The following is a 14,962-nucleotide window of genomic DNA, read 5'->3' on the forward strand; positions in this document are numbered from 1 at the left end:
TTTATACCATTTTTCGATAATGCGTCCAAATTTTCCGGATCACGAGCCAAAAGTTGGATCAAGTGAGCTCCTTTAATTTTTTCAGACATTCCCTCGTAGAGCAGTTCAATGTAATCGGATAAATTGTTGTAATTCGGTTCGTCGGCGTTGATTATTTGTTTGAGATCATGGGAACTGTTATTGTCTGGAAATCAGTTTAGTTTAGGGGAATGCTCCAGATGGAAAAGTATTTAAATCAAGATAAAACCAAAATAGTTATTTTTGTTACAACTACTTAAAATACAGTTTTTGCGGATACAGATGAGAACAAAAACTTGTATTTTGGCTACTATACAGGGTGTCCTAAGTTTTAGGGCCGGCGCAAAAAAAATCAATTAACTGGAATATTTTCTACTTATTTTTTTTCCAAATTTGATTTTTAGCGTCTCACTGACATACGCTCAAAATTTTGAATAATACTAAAGCATCCTCTATCGTATGAACTAGCAAAAAAAATTTTTTAATAATTGATTAAAATATTTCTACTTAGAAATATTTATTTTTGCGCCCGCCCTAAAACTTGGGACACCCTGTACTAAAGCACAAATTACTTTTTATCTGCCCCGCCCATTCGGTTTTCTTAGTTACCAATGAAATATGTCTTCAAGGCTTTAATTAATTAATTAATTAATTAATTGATTGATTGAGCAATTCCATGCCAAAACGATCACTTTTAAAACTCATTTTTTTCTGATTTTCCTAAATTTGAGATATTTTATAGAACGTGTAAAAATAAGTGACACGTATTTCACCGTTTTTTATTTTTTCAATGTATGATGAAAACACAGAGGGATGTACAAAATTAAGAATCTCGGAGCAAAAAGAAATTTTATCTAAAGAACAAATGAACATATTGAAAAGATTTTTTTTAATAAATAGGTACATTACGGACGTGATAATACATGTATTCAAAAAAATTGTTATTAACAAATAATTTAAAAATATATTGTTTAAACAAAAAAAAAATAACAATTACGCAGGTTTTTAAAATTCTCAAAAAATTTATGTAAAAACTCTCACATTTTTACTATGTCTTCACATAAGTTTCAAGACGGACGTTTTAAAATGGCTGAAAAAAAATTTTTTTTGAGAGCGTTGCATAGTGTATGATCGCCTAAGATCGCCTGAAAGTAGCGTTTCCTTGGAAATTAAATAGAAAAATTACCAATTATGTCACTAATAAACTGTTCTAAAGAAAACACATAATTTCCAATAACTTATAACCATTTATTTTTCAAAAAATATCAATAATAAAAACAAATTCTTCGGTAGAGTAAATATTTCACAAATATTTCACATATTACATTTTGCTATACAGGATGTGTCAAAATTCCCGGACCAACGTGACATGGCATGTAAGGTAAGATATCAGGAACATGAAAAAAAAAATGTTAAAAAAACTCAATCTGTCAAAAAAAAATTACGTTAATTTTTTGAAAGTTGACATTTTTTATGTCTATTTAATAATATTGATGATCTTGTATATGTTTTATTTTTATAATTATTTAATAAAGGTACAATAATTTTGCCAATAAAAGCCACAAATAACAGTGAATAAAGTTACAATTTAAGATACAGCTTCCTTATTTCCTCTTCTAATAGCAAAAAAAAATGGAAAATTATTTTTCCAACAGAAACAAATAGAGCCAAAGTGCAAAATTTAAACACTCATAACTTCGAAATTTTTATAGATAATTTTTTTTTTCCATTTTTTCCATCCTCCTGGTATCTTACCCTTACCTTACACGGCATGTCACGTTGGTCCGGGACTTTTGACACACCCTGTATATCAAATTGACAAGTTGAAAGACTGCGATTTTTTAAATGATCGTTTTAGTCAAGCGAAGCTCATAAAAAGTATGCGAAATCTACATACTTTTATTCTATATCAGAAAATAGAATTAAAAAAATATAGAGAGTACTCTTCCTCAATCGAGGATTTTGTATTTATTATTGATATTTTTTGAAAAATAAATGTTAATAAGTTATTGGAAATTATGTGTTTTCTATACAACAGTTTATTAGTGACGGTAATTGGTGATTTTTCTATTTAATTTTCATGGAAACGTTACTTTCAGGCGATCTTAGGGGATCAAAAAAAAATTTGTTTTTCAGCCATTTTTAAAACGTCCGTCTAGAAACTTATGTGAAGACATAGTAAAAATATGAAAATTTTCACATAATTTTTTTGAGAATTTTAAAAACCTGCGTAATTGTTATTTTTTTGTTTAAACAATATATTTTTAAATTATTTGTTAATAACAAATTTTTAGAATACATGTATTATCACGTCCGTAATGGACCTATTTATATCTATTATTAAAAAAAATCGTTTCAGTATGTTGATTTATTCTTTAGACAAAAATTCTTTTTGTTACGAGGTACTTAATTTTTGTACTTCCCTGTTTTTTCAACATACATTGAAAAAATAAAAAACGGTGGAATACGTGTCACTTATTTTTACACGTTCTACAACATATCTCAAATTTACGAAAATCAGAAACAATGAGTTTTAAAAGTGGTCGTTTTGGCTTGGAATTACTCTTTCATAAATTTTTAATTTTTCCATTCTGACAGTTGTGCAGACAGTAAAATGTTCAAGAAAGGTATAATTTGAAAAGAAAGTCATGATGACAGTAATTTTGGCATTAATTTTGAAGATTTTGGTGAAATTTTATTTTCGATTTGTTTTTAATTTTGTTTTTGTATATCTTAAATCAGACTTTAACCGTGATTGATTATTTTATAATCAAATGTGACAACGGTGCTACTACAGTACCCGAAATAACTATTTTGGGCACTATTTTAATAAGTCCGAAAAAGACATTTTATACAAGAAACAATTTTTACAGCCGAGGTCAAATATTGTGGCAAACAATCGATTATTTGGCCATGTTTTTAGTTATTTCCACACCTACGCCAATTCTATAATCGCAAAAAATCGAATTATTCCGAGAGTGTTACTTTGCGAATTTTTTTGCACAACCTTGAACGCATGCATCTTTAATAACAATAGTCTGAATCACAACAGAACGAAATAAAAAAAAATTGTTTGGCGGTATGGTCCAAGTGAGAGTCTTATTTAATTCCGAAATTAAGCACAAGGCCGCTTCATGACTAACGTTAGAAAAGCGATTAAATAACGAGGCATTTAAACTCGCAGTTTCCGGTCAAGTTAATTGTTTCAGAAAGCGCAAAAATGTAATTTTTGCATTATTCATTGCATATTTCGTCAACTTTCATTGTAGAAATTGAGATTTACTGAAGTGAAGCGACTAGAAATACTCATAATGTTGGTATTATAAATAACATTTCTAAAAAAAAGTATGATACCTTTAACACTTCCATGGCTTAATTTTCGTTTCTTTAAGTAGTAAATGGTTTGCTCGACTTCCGAGATGCGTGAATGATGAATCAAGTCGCATTGGTAGACAACTTCTTTGGCTAAGGCGTAGCAATCAGTCCTGCTGTTTAACATCGGGAGTTCTATGATTTTTTTCAAGTTCTGTAACGAAATTTCGTCATTTTTCGCACTTGAGGGCCGATTAAACCCACCTTTTTCTCCCCATAAATGACGTTTTCTTTCGCCCCCAAAATCTGGACATCGATTTCGTAATTCAAAACAATGGCATTCAGAGTGGGATGCACGTCCAAAGTCCCGGGTTTTCTCTCCCTGCAACGTTTCAAATCCGATTAAGAATTTATAAATGAGAATTACTCACGTCCGCATGTATTTAGCCTCGTCTGGCTCCATTCCGTAAAAGGTGCGACAGGCGGTGTAAACAAAGTACGCAAATATCACAAATATGACCACTAAAACCGATATAACATCGACAAGAATTAACATTAAACAATTAAGCTAAATTTGTGCATTTCGAACAGTTTTATTGTTGACATTACATTTGAGTTGGTTGATACCGCGCGCACCCGTCTTTGCCGACTAATCAATACTCAAACCGACCAATCACGACGCGAAGAAACCGGCGCGAATTATTCAAATTGATTAGATAAAAACGCTGATAAATTACTTTGATAAGTTTTATTGTTATCAATGGCGGACGGTAAGAGAAGAGTTATTGTCGACGTGGACGTCGGCACCGACGATTTCCTCGCACTTTTAATCCTGCTAAATGCCGAGAAAAATCGAGAAATTAAAATTGAAGCCATTGTGTGTTCCATGGGGAACACAACAGTGGATAATGTTTGCATTAATGTGATGAGGCTCCTCGAGACTGTTAAAAGGACTGATGTAAGTTGAGTTATTAGAAGGACCGGTTAAATGACTAATTTTAGATCCCGGTGTTCAAAGGGGCTGCCAAACAATTTATACCACCCACGCACCCAATCAAACTTTTCCACGGCAAGGACGGTTTTGGGGATTTTATGCCAAAGGGGCTACCAAATATGGAAACGGTGCAGGAGCCAGCAGCTTCACTAATTGCAAATATCATTCTTGGTGATCCTGGAGAAATTAGTCTCATTTGTGTCGCCCCATTGACTAATCTAGCCCTGGCGTTGCGTCTTTATGGGAGTTTTGCTGATTCTATTAAAGATTTGTGGATTATGGGGGGTAATTATACCGCCGTTGGAAACATCACCCCCACAGCAGAATACAATTTCTACATAGACCCAGAAGCAGCGTTTATCGTCCTCGACACGATCAAAAAACCGATTTTTATCCTCACATGGGAGACTTGTCTCTACCCAAAAATCACATTTGTACGTTTTTCAGTTTTGTGTTTTTTTTAAATGGAAATTATCAAGTCAAAATTTTGGTGAAAAAATTGGTAGCACTTGTCTCCATAGCCACAAATATTTACCTAAGGTCTAAATACAGAATTCAGTGCTAATAGTTTTGACAGAAACACACCGCAAGTAAGTACAATGTTATGGACAAAAATGAGATTCTTGCTACAAAAACTTTGAAGAAAAAGGATGTATATACAGAAAAAAGTTATTTAGCAAAAGATACAAGTAGGTATTATGATGATTGGCAATAAATTTCGTGTAATTTATTGAAATGAGCTCAAAGTTGATGCATTTTATAAATTCTTCTTCAGCTTTAGTTTGAAAATTATTACTTTTTCAACTCATTCCTCAAAAAACGATGCACAAGACACTAATTTAATTGCGTTCTTTCCGAGGTTCTTTCTCATTCATGTTTATTTTGTATTCTTGTCGATTTCTTGCTAAAAATTAAGAAAATTTAGCAAAACTGCATTACAAATTGCGTCTACATTTTAACGGGCCCTTTTTCTAACTTCCTGCTTGCGAACTATTCGTTTCCAAATTTCGAAAAACTGGTAGTGTACCGAATTTGTATCTTTTTTGGTGTTTCGTCTCTAAATTTTCTTAGACGATTTTTTATGTTGACGTGTAATGACATTGTTTTCAAATTAATTCTAAAAACCGGAACTGCCAACTTCCTTTATTCAAAATAACCATTAATGAGTTTACTAGTAATGCCAACGTTAAGACTGTTTGGCATTTCCATTTAAAAAAAAAAACAGACTTTAAGTGATGATTGATTTTTTCTTCTTCAGGATTGGCGTTTTAATGTTTTTGGTGCGAAAACAAACCCGGCTATTCAACTATTAAACCAAGCCGAGAGGAGTATCTACAAAAAAGACGAGAAAATTTGGCTACCTTGCGACGCTTTTCTCGCCGCTGCTTTCCTCAAACCTGAAATAATCACGAAAAAAAGTCAACATTATGCAAGTGTTGAGCTTCACGGGGCTCAAACACGAGGGCAGATCGTCCTCGACCATTTAAAAACCAAAAAAGAAAACGTTACGATCATCGAAGAGATCGACACTGAAGCATTCAAACAAATACTCAACGATTTGTAACAAAAAATAAACGCTAAACTAGACTTTTATTCAAATAAAACATACGTAACCCTTAACAAAACAACTAAGAAAACTTCCCGGAATGTTAATACTCATTGGTTTTGAGTGTCGGCTTCTTGTTCGCCCTCAGCACTCGATTCTTGAATTTGTTGTCTGATTTCGCGGTTTGATTGCAACAGCAGTAGAAGTTGGGCGTGAATGTCGTCATTCTTTTGCTCGATGTTGTCCAACGCTGAATTTAACGCGTCTAGTTGACTATCCAGCATCTGAAATTCTGACAAGACTGGGTGAGCCCCCATTTTACTTCATCTTACCTTCAGGTGACATGTCATCCAAATCGTCCCCAGCTTCATCCTCCGAATGCGTTTCTTGATCCTGAGACTCAGGACTGGTTTTAGAAAGGCCGTTTTCCTGCGGCAGGTGTGCTTTTTCGCCCATTTTATGCGATTTTTGTTTGTTATTGAATCATATGACAATTTTGACAGATGAAAATAACGTCACTGGTGTATAACTAGTTGCATAAGCAACATTATTCATTTAATAAAAGAAGTATTTGACTAGTGATTTATTGAATAAAAAGGTACAAATCACGGAAATTAGTGAGTTGCAACTTAAATAAATCTAGTGAAAGTCCGATTATTTGTTACTGAATCATGTAATTTTTCATATTGCAAAGTGATGTATAACTGGTTGCATAATCAATAGTAAATATCAGTATCAATTCTTTATTGAACACAAAAATACAAAAAAACTTAAATAAATGTGATTTTCGTGCGAGTCTGGTTCACTTGCCACACATTGAGCTCTTCATATTCCTCAATGCAGGAATCGACTTGCTCAGGGTTGTGTCCTTTACTGGCGCATTTGTTCATAACGTCTGTTAGTTTAACCGTTTTCTCATCTCCTGCCAGGTCCCTAATGATGGCAAAGATTTGGTCATTAACATTGGGTGGTCTCGCCCCTTTCTCAAAAGTCTGGTTGAGAGAGTCTTTGCTCATTTCCATCAGTCTGATGGCTTCATTAACATCGTCTTTTTCCACAACATTGGCCAATCTTAGTCTGGCTAAAGCGGTGGAGAGTCTCAAAATCCCTAACAAATTCCTAGCTGAAGTAAAAGTCATGTCTCTGGAATTTCTCGCGACATTCCTCAATTCCACATAGGCATTGACAATGTAATCGGTGAGGTCTTCGGGAATCACCGGTTCTTTCAACTTACATAGCGCGATGTATTTCCGCATGACGGCCATATCGAGGGCTTTGACTTGTGTGGGGGGCTGTTTGCAATGCTGGTGGACATATGTGATGTGTTTGGCGAGTTTTAAGTCATTATCACGGTCAGCTTTGTCCTGAATCAACCACAACAGATCAAAACGGGATAAAAGAGCGGCCGGTAATTGGATGTTTTGTTCGATTGTACGCTTGGGATTGTATCGGCCATAGGCGGGATTCGCCGCCGCCAAAATCGAGACTCTTGCGTTCAAACAAGTCATAATCCCCGCCTGGAAATAACAATTATTTGCAAATTTCCCAATAGTATATTAAAGAACAAGTTTTATAAGGGTTTTCTATGGGATGAGTGCTTTTTTCTTTTTTTAATTAAAAAAAAAATACCGGCTGTCCCAGGCAGGTTTGGATATAGCAAATTAACATGGGAAATTAGTTTTTATTTTTTTCCGGCTGCAGGAGTAACAGAAATTAAAATCTGATTAATGAACCTTGTAGTGCTCGAAAAGGGCTATCTTATCGACATTTTTGTGGATTCTCCAATTAACTCCATTTGGGCGAAAACGACCCTCAAAAAATCGAAATTTGAATTTACCGGGTTAGCGTTGCTAAGAAACGAACTATCCAGTCATTGTTGCCAACAAAGGATTTGAATGTTTCTGGAAAATAAATGTTAATTTTCCAATAAAACACATCAATAATTGAATGAAAATGCTTTTCAAGCATTATTGGAAAATTAACATTTATTTTCCAAAAACATTCAGAAAACACAATCAACGCAAGAGCTTGTAGCTGACAAATTCTCTGTTGGCAACAATCACTTGATAGTTCGTTACTTAGTAACGTTAACCCGGCAAATTCAAATTTCGATTTTTCGAGGGCCCTTTTTGCCCAAATGGAGTTAATTAAAAAATTGACAAAAATGTCGATAAGATAGCCCTTTTCGAGCACTACGAGTTTCATTAATCAGATTTTGATTTTTGTTACTCCTGCAGCCGGAAAAAAATAAAAACAAATTTTCCATGTTAATTTCCTACATCCAAGCTTGGGACACCCGGTATATTTTTGTCGTCTAGAGAATTTTGTGTTAGTTGGTATCGGTTGGTAACACTTGGCGCCCACCTGATTTTTTTAATCATTTCTGCCGTCTGTCATTAAAAATAAAATTTATAAATTATTAGTTATTAGTGTTACTACTAAGAGACGTTTATAAACATATTATAAACGCAAATTAGAAAAAATAACTAGTTTCCAGTCATTATTACGGGAATTCTTCTAAAACAGGAAGCGAATTCGAATTTTTGATACAAATACAGGGTGTTCCAGCGAGGTGGTAAAGTCCATTATTTATCTTTAAATATTGAAATTTTAAGAAATTATTTTCAACTATACAGCGTGTCCCAAAAATGAATCATTTCGTGTTATAACTTGTTGGAACACGCTATAGTTGATACTAATTTCAAGGCAACACATTTTCTAAAAAAAATGAAAAATTTTCGACTTTCTTTGGCAAAAATCAAATTTGCACTAATTAAATTTCGCTTTAGCTGCAGTTTGCGTCCACGTATAATTTTTGAATTAACTTGGTGATTTTTTGGCTTATTATATTAAAAACTTGCAAAAATGAGCTTAAATACAACACTATTCCTGACTTCATTTAGTGAATTTTTGGCATTATTAAAGAAATTTTTCGAAAAAACAAACATAACGTAGAAGACTTTCATAAGAATTTTAAAAATAAATGAGACTAATTCTAAAATGAACTCAATTGAGTTAAACAATCTAAAATAGTACCTAATTTGGTAACTTTTCAGCATGTAAAGGCAAATTTTTTCAAAAATAATTATTTTTGTTTCTAAAACGTGCTAAATGTATTCGAAAGAAGAATAGCATTATTTTGGATTCACTTAATTAATTTTCAATAAAATTTTGTGAAAAATTCCGTTTTTGGCTAAAAACTTACTAACACTCACTTTAAAAAAGAAAAATAATGCTATTTTCGAAATTTTTCGGTCTGTTGTAGAGTAATCTCACAAAAAACGTACTAAAACCGAAAAAGGCAAGAACAATCTAATTTTTGACTTAACTTGGCGTTTTTTCGGCTTGTTTTAACAAAATCTCACAAAAGTCTGAGATTGTAGTGAACAAACGTCTTAAAAAATAACATTTTCGTCCAAATTTTGTGGTTTTTTGGCTTTTTGGTAATTTTTTTTCAAAAATCAATTAAGTCGGGTGAAACAAATAAAATAATTTTTGACCAAGATTATACAAAATGAATAAGTCTCGAGTACAAAACCAAACTAAAACCACTTAAAATAATATCGATTTTGTGCAAATTTGGTGATTTTTTAGCCTGTTTAAGCAAATTTTTTCAAAAATAGTGGTATTTTTTTATTTCTAAAACGTGCCAAATGTACTCGAAAAAAGCAAAAAATGACAATATCTTGCATTAATTTAGTAAATTTTTAATGAAATTTCGCGAAAAAATTATTCTACTTGAAAAACGTACTGATACATTAAAAAAAGCAAAAATAATCCCATTTTTTGGATTTTTCAGTCTGTTCTAGTGTAATCTCACAAAAAATAGAGTATTTAATTTAAAAACATAATTGCTTGAAAAAAAGAAAATTAATAAACAATTTTCTAAAATATGCTTTAATATACCCAAAAACCGCAAAAATAGGCTTATTTTGCCTTAATTTAGTGCATTATTGTAAAAAAATTCGTTTCTAACTGAGAAACGTACTAAAAATTTTTGAAAAAAGCAAAATAATAGTTCTTGACTTAACGGAGCGTTTTTTCGGCTTTTTAACGAAATCTCACAAAAGCCTAAGATTTTCGTGTACAAACGTCTTAAAAAGTAACATTTTTGTCCAAATTTTTCGTTTTTTTGCAAAATCAAGTAAGTCGAGTGAAACCAACCAACCAAATAATTTTTAGACCAAAATTATACAAAATAAATGAGTCTCTTAACTTAAAATAATATCAGTTTTGTGCTAATTTGTTATTTTTTTAGCCTGTTTAAGCAAATGTTTTCAAAAATAATTGTTTCTATTCCTAAAAAGTGCCAAATATACTCGACAAAAAAAATTGGATTAATTTAGTAAATTTTTAATGAAATTTTAAAATACCTTTGCAATGCTGATTGTTTGTTGTTCCATAACTTCGTGAATTGCTGTTCGATCCGCATCAGCCATTTTATCAAACTCATCAATGCAACAAACCCCCTGATCGGCCAAGACCAGTGCGCCCCCTTCCAGCATCATCTCACCCGTCATGGGGTCTTTCATGACTGACGCTGTGAGCCCCACTCCAGACGACCCTCGACCGGTGGTATACTGACCTGAAAGAAATTCTGTAAAAAACCAAACAAACTCGAATAATTTAGCTCACTTCGTGGCGCTAATCGATCAATGTACCCCAAAAGTTGCGATTTGGCGACTCCGGGGTCCCCCATCAAGCAAATATTGATATTCCCCCGGATTTTCATACCGTCGGGTCTCCGGTCCACTCCCCCAACTAGCAAAAGAAGCAAAGCTTTCTTCACATCGAGATGACCATAAATTTCCGGTGCTAAAGACATCGCCAATTTCGTGTAAAAATCATCTTCAGTCAAAGCCGACAATTCTTCAGGAGTGAGTGGTTTAGATGAGCTTTCATCGTCTTCGGTTTTGTTCACTAAGGCAATTCGGTGGGCTTCCACATAAGTCTCCGAGAGCAGCCCCCCCATGATCTGCTTGAAGCCGGTCTTGAGCAAGGGGAGGAAAGTCCCAGTGACGGCCACGTGGTGCCCCGGGAGCGCCAATCTCGTGACTTCCCCACGACAGAAAATCGTCAAAGTTCTCGGGATGTGCCCCACTGGGACTTGGTCGCTGTGTTCTTGTATTTTGAGTTCTTGGAACTTGACGAATTTCGAGCCGCGAGTTTGGAGGTATAAGCGCCCCCCGGATTTATTCACCCGGCAGTCTTCACTAGGACACATCAAAACTGGCATGAAACTGAGCCCCTGGACCGGCTGGTAGGTCTCCGCCCCGCATTGGTCGCACGTGTACGTCGCTACGGTCATCATTGGCTTGACTTCGGTGCTCCGGGTGACTATGCCCCTCACAGTGACCAATTTCCCGATGTGTTCGGCTTTCACTTCGCGAATTGGGACGGTTTTATTCGCGGATAAGTCCTTGAAGTAGATTTCGCTAAAAAGGAAGGTTAAGAGGGCCCCATTGGTGCACAAGACTCACTATCTGCGTAACAATTCCGGTGGGAATTTATTTCGAGCATCTCTCTGTTCATTTGGTTGTCTCAAACGTTGCTCCATCATTAAGCGATGTTCAATGTAGACATCCAAGGCGTCTTTTGAGACAATCTCGCGTTCTACGAACGTCGGGAGCAGTTCGAAAACAATGTCGGAGAATAAAGTTGTGTATCGGCGAGTGTTGTTTATTGCAGCTTTTGCCAAATCCTCATCGTGTGCAAATAAATCGTCAAGTTCGATGTAAAGAGCTACTTGTTCGCGATGAGCCAATTTCGTAAGTTGGTTTGAATATTTGAAGTTTTTGTGACCGGAATCATCCTGAACACAAAACTCCAACAAGAAAGATCTGATGCTCTCTAAAACATGACCGTTAAGGGGAAAATTCAACATTTATACACTAAACTCACCTTTATCCTTGTCGTAATCACGCCGATCCATGTTTTTGAGTTTAACTTCACGCAAAGATTAAGAATTAAAGAGGTTTTTACAACATTTATCACCACCTGTGTTCTCACAAACAACACTCACGAGTTTTGGCGCGAAAATAAGCTAGTTAGAGAGTTAGGGACTTTGGATCTGTTTTATTGGCGACGCATTTGATATTTTTTTATCATTATTTATGGTAGAAATTATTAATACAAATTAAAAACACAAAGAAAGTGATAATTATATTTGTATTTCTGTTGTTGAAAGATGTAGGCAAAGTGAAATTTTAAATGTTAAACAACAAACGAAAAAGCATTTTACAGATTCCTGTAAGCTAATGCATTTTATTATTATTAATTAATGCATTATAAAATATCAGAATTGGAGAAGTTTGCCAATGCTTTGGAAAGTCTGTATCCGGTTTTTAACTTTTTCAACTATTTTTTTTCTATTAATAAAAAATGTTCTTTTATAAATAATATTAATAATGATTGTCTAATATTTATTTCTCAGATATACGTGTATAAAACACATTTATTTAAGAGATTGCATATTACTATGGAATACATTAGGTATTTATAGTTTAGTAATTTCCTGTTGTTTATTATAACAAGATAATTAGAAAACTTTTAATATGTTATTTTAAGAATTTATGCAAGTATTTATAAAAGAAAAAATAGAAAACATAGTAGAATCTACTTGTAATTTTTTCCTGAAACTCGTGCTACGATTAACTAAATAAAGAAAAAAAAAACAAAAAAGCATGCTATTAATAAAGATTTTATATAAAAAAACAAGTGTTCATGGATTGCAAGTTTACTTATAATAGTTTTTTTTATGGGATAATGATAATGGAAGAAAATGAAGACTTGATGCCTGAAGCCAGTCCTGCGAATGTCAAAACGAAATAAAATCCCATTGACTTGTGTACCAGAGCCTATCCCATTAAAACCTAAACCATTAAAATTAAGTGATGAAAGTAGCCCAGAGGAAATTAAAAATTATTACCTTGATAAACAATTAAAAAAAACTGAACTTGACTTTGGAAACAGTTTTTGAAGAGCCTCGAGTTGTAAATAACAAGGAAATTGTGATGATCTCCAGAAAATTTAAACGTTCAATTAATTTCAACGTATTTCCAGCGAAAATTAAAAAACGACGACTGAAAGCCAAACGAAGAAAAACAGTACTCCCTTAAATAATGTTAAAAAAAATCTACTTTATTATTTAAATATTGTATTATTATTTATAATTACCTTAAAAACACCCGAAAAACCTTACAAAGAAGCCTATTTTGTTGCTAGAAGAAAAAAAAAACAGGAACAAGCCATTTTTACGCAATGGAAGCAGGTTTAAAGGTAAGTTAATTTGTTTATTAAAAAAATTCTAATCACCACCAAAAACTACAATAATAAGTATGTAGCTTAATGACTATATGTTTTGTTCATATTATAGCACTAGTTGCAGTGATGGAAACCGCTGAAAAATAAAATTAATTTTCCAGGTTGATTAATATTGTTTCAAATTTTTAAATTTATTCAATAAAAAGGTTTATTTATTTCTTAAACACGAGTAGATAAATAACGCAATAATTCTATACAATAATTTAAATAGATATTACTCCTCTTCCAACATGAGATTAAGCAAACTTTCTTCCATCATAAAATCAGGGTTGTCTTCACCCTCCAGTTGCTTTTTCTTATGCTCGACCGAAGAAAACAATTTTTCCAACTTAATAGTCGAAAAGCCACAAAATTCGAAACGCTTTTCTACAGTTTCCTTGATTTCGTTATAAGCTTTTTCGATTTGAAGCTCCATTAGTGGTACTAAAAACACAAAAATCAATTTCACACTCAACTCACCTTTAACTAAACTCACTTTTATTCAATTTAGTCAAGTCGAAAATGTATTGGAAATACGTAATTTGCGTGAATAGGCTTAAACCAGAATATTCCTTGACCAAAACTGAATTACAAGCTTTACAAAACGGAACTCTTCCTGAAGAATCCAACGAAACTCTTTTAGTTTCCTTGCGACACAACGGATTTTCACAATACATTTTATTCAAATAAAATTTCTCGATGTAGGAATTYATTGTCGAAATCATTTGGTTTTGGATGTAGGAGACGTAATCGGCCGGTCTTGCTTTACAATTCTGACACTTTTGTAACACTGGAAGATTGTTGATAAAAGGCCCATCAACGCTGTTTTCGCCCCCACAATTAAAACATTTAAATATAAACTTATCGACGTCGCGAAATTTAGTTAGWGGATCAACAACGTTCTCTCCAATATCATCATCAACTTTCAGTTTTTTCACATTACTGATATCGACTCCAAGACAATCGGAGATTTGAACAAGATCCAAATCCTCAATTGGTTCACAAATCCGACTCACCACTGGATGGATTTGGTGAGCGAGATAATAATTAACATCYATTTTCAACTCTTCTGAATTTTTCAATTCCTCAATGTGGTAGGCACGTTGCGTGGCGGGATTTTTCGTACCATCATCGCAGATTAAATAAGGGACAGTGTCCCCACTCCGGTAGTGCCCCCCCTGTTTGTTGTATRTCACCGCCACTTGAACGTGGGGCAAAGTGGTGGCGTCGGGATACTGATCTGGGTTCTTCGACAACTGTTTCGTGATAACAAGCAGGGAAAGTGGCACTTTTCCGTCCTGTAAATCCGCCCGAAGTTGCGTCAAGTGTGTTAGGATGTTCAAAAAACGATTTTCGATACTTTCGTCGCTTAGGATTTGATTGAGGACGAATTTGCCGGCTTCGGCGGCAAGTCTTGACCAGTCTCGTCTGACAATATCTAAACCTTTGTACTCAACATCGGTCTTTAAGCCCCCATCTTTGCCCCTACTTAGAGTCACAGCCGCGTATTTCTTCTTCTTCAATAAAAGAAGATATTTGAAGACTCCGTCGATGTCGAGCTCGACTTGTCGGTATAATTTATTGATCTCTGCATCCGGTTTTTAACTTCAACTAATTCTTTTCTAGTCTAAATAAAAAAAATAAAATCAGTGATAAAGCTGTGAAACCTTCACTTGAAATAATAGCAGAGACAATAATGGGATAATGATAATAAATAAAATTCGATTCATGTTTTATTTTAATGTGAATCAAAAAATTTAAAAAAAAAATGTTTTCTTTTATAAATAATA

General features: G+C 33.8%; 5 protein-coding genes across 5 annotated transcripts in view; 1 reads left to right on the forward strand and 4 right to left on the reverse strand.

Annotated features, from left to right (window-relative positions):
- Positions 1-4,869, reverse strand: part of LOC123013617 (kinesin-associated protein 3) — an 8,618-nt gene extending 3,749 nt beyond the window's left edge. The window contains exons 1-4 of the mRNA XM_044412262.1: positions 3,762-4,869; positions 3,595-3,712; positions 3,373-3,544; positions 8-184 (exon numbers count right to left, since the gene is read on the reverse strand). Coding sequence (XP_044268197.1) covers positions 8-184; positions 3,373-3,544; positions 3,595-3,712; positions 3,762-3,886 — 592 coding nt within the window. The 5' untranslated portion in view covers positions 3,887-4,869. The remainder of the gene's footprint in view (positions 1-7; positions 185-3,372; positions 3,545-3,594; positions 3,713-3,761) is intronic.
- On the forward strand, positions 3,714-5,951 carry LOC123013618 (pyrimidine-specific ribonucleoside hydrolase RihA-like). The gene is made up of 3 exons (XM_044412263.1): positions 3,714-4,288; positions 4,333-4,758; positions 5,583-5,951. Exons 1-3 carry the CDS (start codon positions 4,091-4,093, stop codon positions 5,886-5,888), a joined length of 930 nt encoding a protein of 309 aa, XP_044268198.1. The 5' UTR covers positions 3,714-4,090; the 3' UTR covers positions 5,889-5,951.
- On the reverse strand, positions 5,898-6,383 carry LOC123013619 (UPF0184 protein AAEL002161). Its single transcript, XM_044412264.1, has 2 exons — positions 6,203-6,383; positions 5,898-6,162 (listed from the first exon to the last, which is right to left on the reverse strand). The coding sequence occupies exons 1-2, from the start codon at positions 6,324-6,326 to the stop codon at positions 5,981-5,983; spliced, it is 306 nt and encodes a 101-aa protein (XP_044268199.1). The 5' UTR covers positions 6,327-6,383; the 3' UTR covers positions 5,898-5,980.
- Positions 6,384-6,599: 216 nt separating this feature from the next.
- On the reverse strand, positions 6,600-11,900 carry LOC123012703 (DNA replication licensing factor Mcm7). The gene is made up of 5 exons (XM_044410783.1): positions 11,772-11,900; positions 11,351-11,720; positions 10,506-11,305; positions 10,244-10,455; positions 6,600-7,387 (listed from the first exon to the last, which is right to left on the reverse strand). Exons 1-5 carry the CDS (start codon positions 11,800-11,802, stop codon positions 6,641-6,643), a joined length of 2,160 nt encoding a protein of 719 aa, XP_044266718.1. The 5' UTR covers positions 11,803-11,900; the 3' UTR covers positions 6,600-6,640.
- A 1,507-nt stretch (positions 11,901-13,407) lies between these two features.
- The window catches only part of LOC123013341 (DNA polymerase alpha catalytic subunit), a 9,676-nt gene continuing 8,121 nt past the window's right edge, over positions 13,408-14,962 (reverse strand). The window contains exons 7-8 of the mRNA XM_044411801.1: positions 13,669-14,616; positions 13,408-13,616 (exon numbers count right to left, since the gene is read on the reverse strand). Of these exons, the coding sequence (XP_044267736.1) occupies positions 13,408-13,616; positions 13,669-14,616 (1,157 nt within the window). The remainder of the gene's footprint in view (positions 13,617-13,668; positions 14,617-14,962) is intronic.

The sequence above is a fragment of the Tribolium madens genome, unplaced genomic scaffold (assembly GCF_015345945.1).
Source record: "Tribolium madens isolate multiple individuals breed KSU strain unplaced genomic scaffold, Tmad_KSU_1.1 Scaffold_96;HRSCAF=242;Tcas5.2_LG5, whole genome shotgun sequence".
Taxonomy (NCBI): domain Eukaryota; kingdom Metazoa; phylum Arthropoda; class Insecta; order Coleoptera; family Tenebrionidae; genus Tribolium; species Tribolium madens.

Coding starts and splice junctions, on each gene's coding strand:
- LOC123013618 (XM_044412263.1), top strand. CDS start 4,091: ATGGCGGACGGTAAGAGAAGAGTTATTGTCGACGTGGACGTCGGCACC. Junction 4,289..4,332: donor AGACTGTTAAAAGGACTGAT/GTAAGTTGAGTT, acceptor GACTAATTTTAG/ATCCCGGTGTTCAAAGGGGC. Junction 4,759..5,582: donor TCTACCCAAAAATCACATTT/GTACGTTTTTCA, acceptor TTTCTTCTTCAG/GATTGGCGTTTTAATGTTTT.
- LOC123013619 (XM_044412264.1), bottom strand. CDS start 6,326: ATGGGCGAAAAAGCACACCTGCCGCAGGAAAACGGCCTTTCTAAAACC. Junction 6,163..6,202: donor GGATGACATGTCACCTGAAG/GTAAGATGAAGT, acceptor CAGTCTTGTCAG/AATTTCAGATGCTGGATAGT.
- LOC123012703 (XM_044410783.1), bottom strand. CDS start 11,802: ATGGATCGGCGTGATTACGACAAGGATAAAG. Junction 11,721..11,771: donor TGATTACGACAAGGATAAAG/GTGAGTTTAGTG, acceptor GTCATGTTTTAG/AGAGCATCAGATCTTTCTTG. Junction 11,306..11,350: donor CCGGAATTGTTACGCAGATA/GTGAGTCTTGTG, acceptor CTTCCTTTTTAG/CGAAATCTACTTCAAGGACT.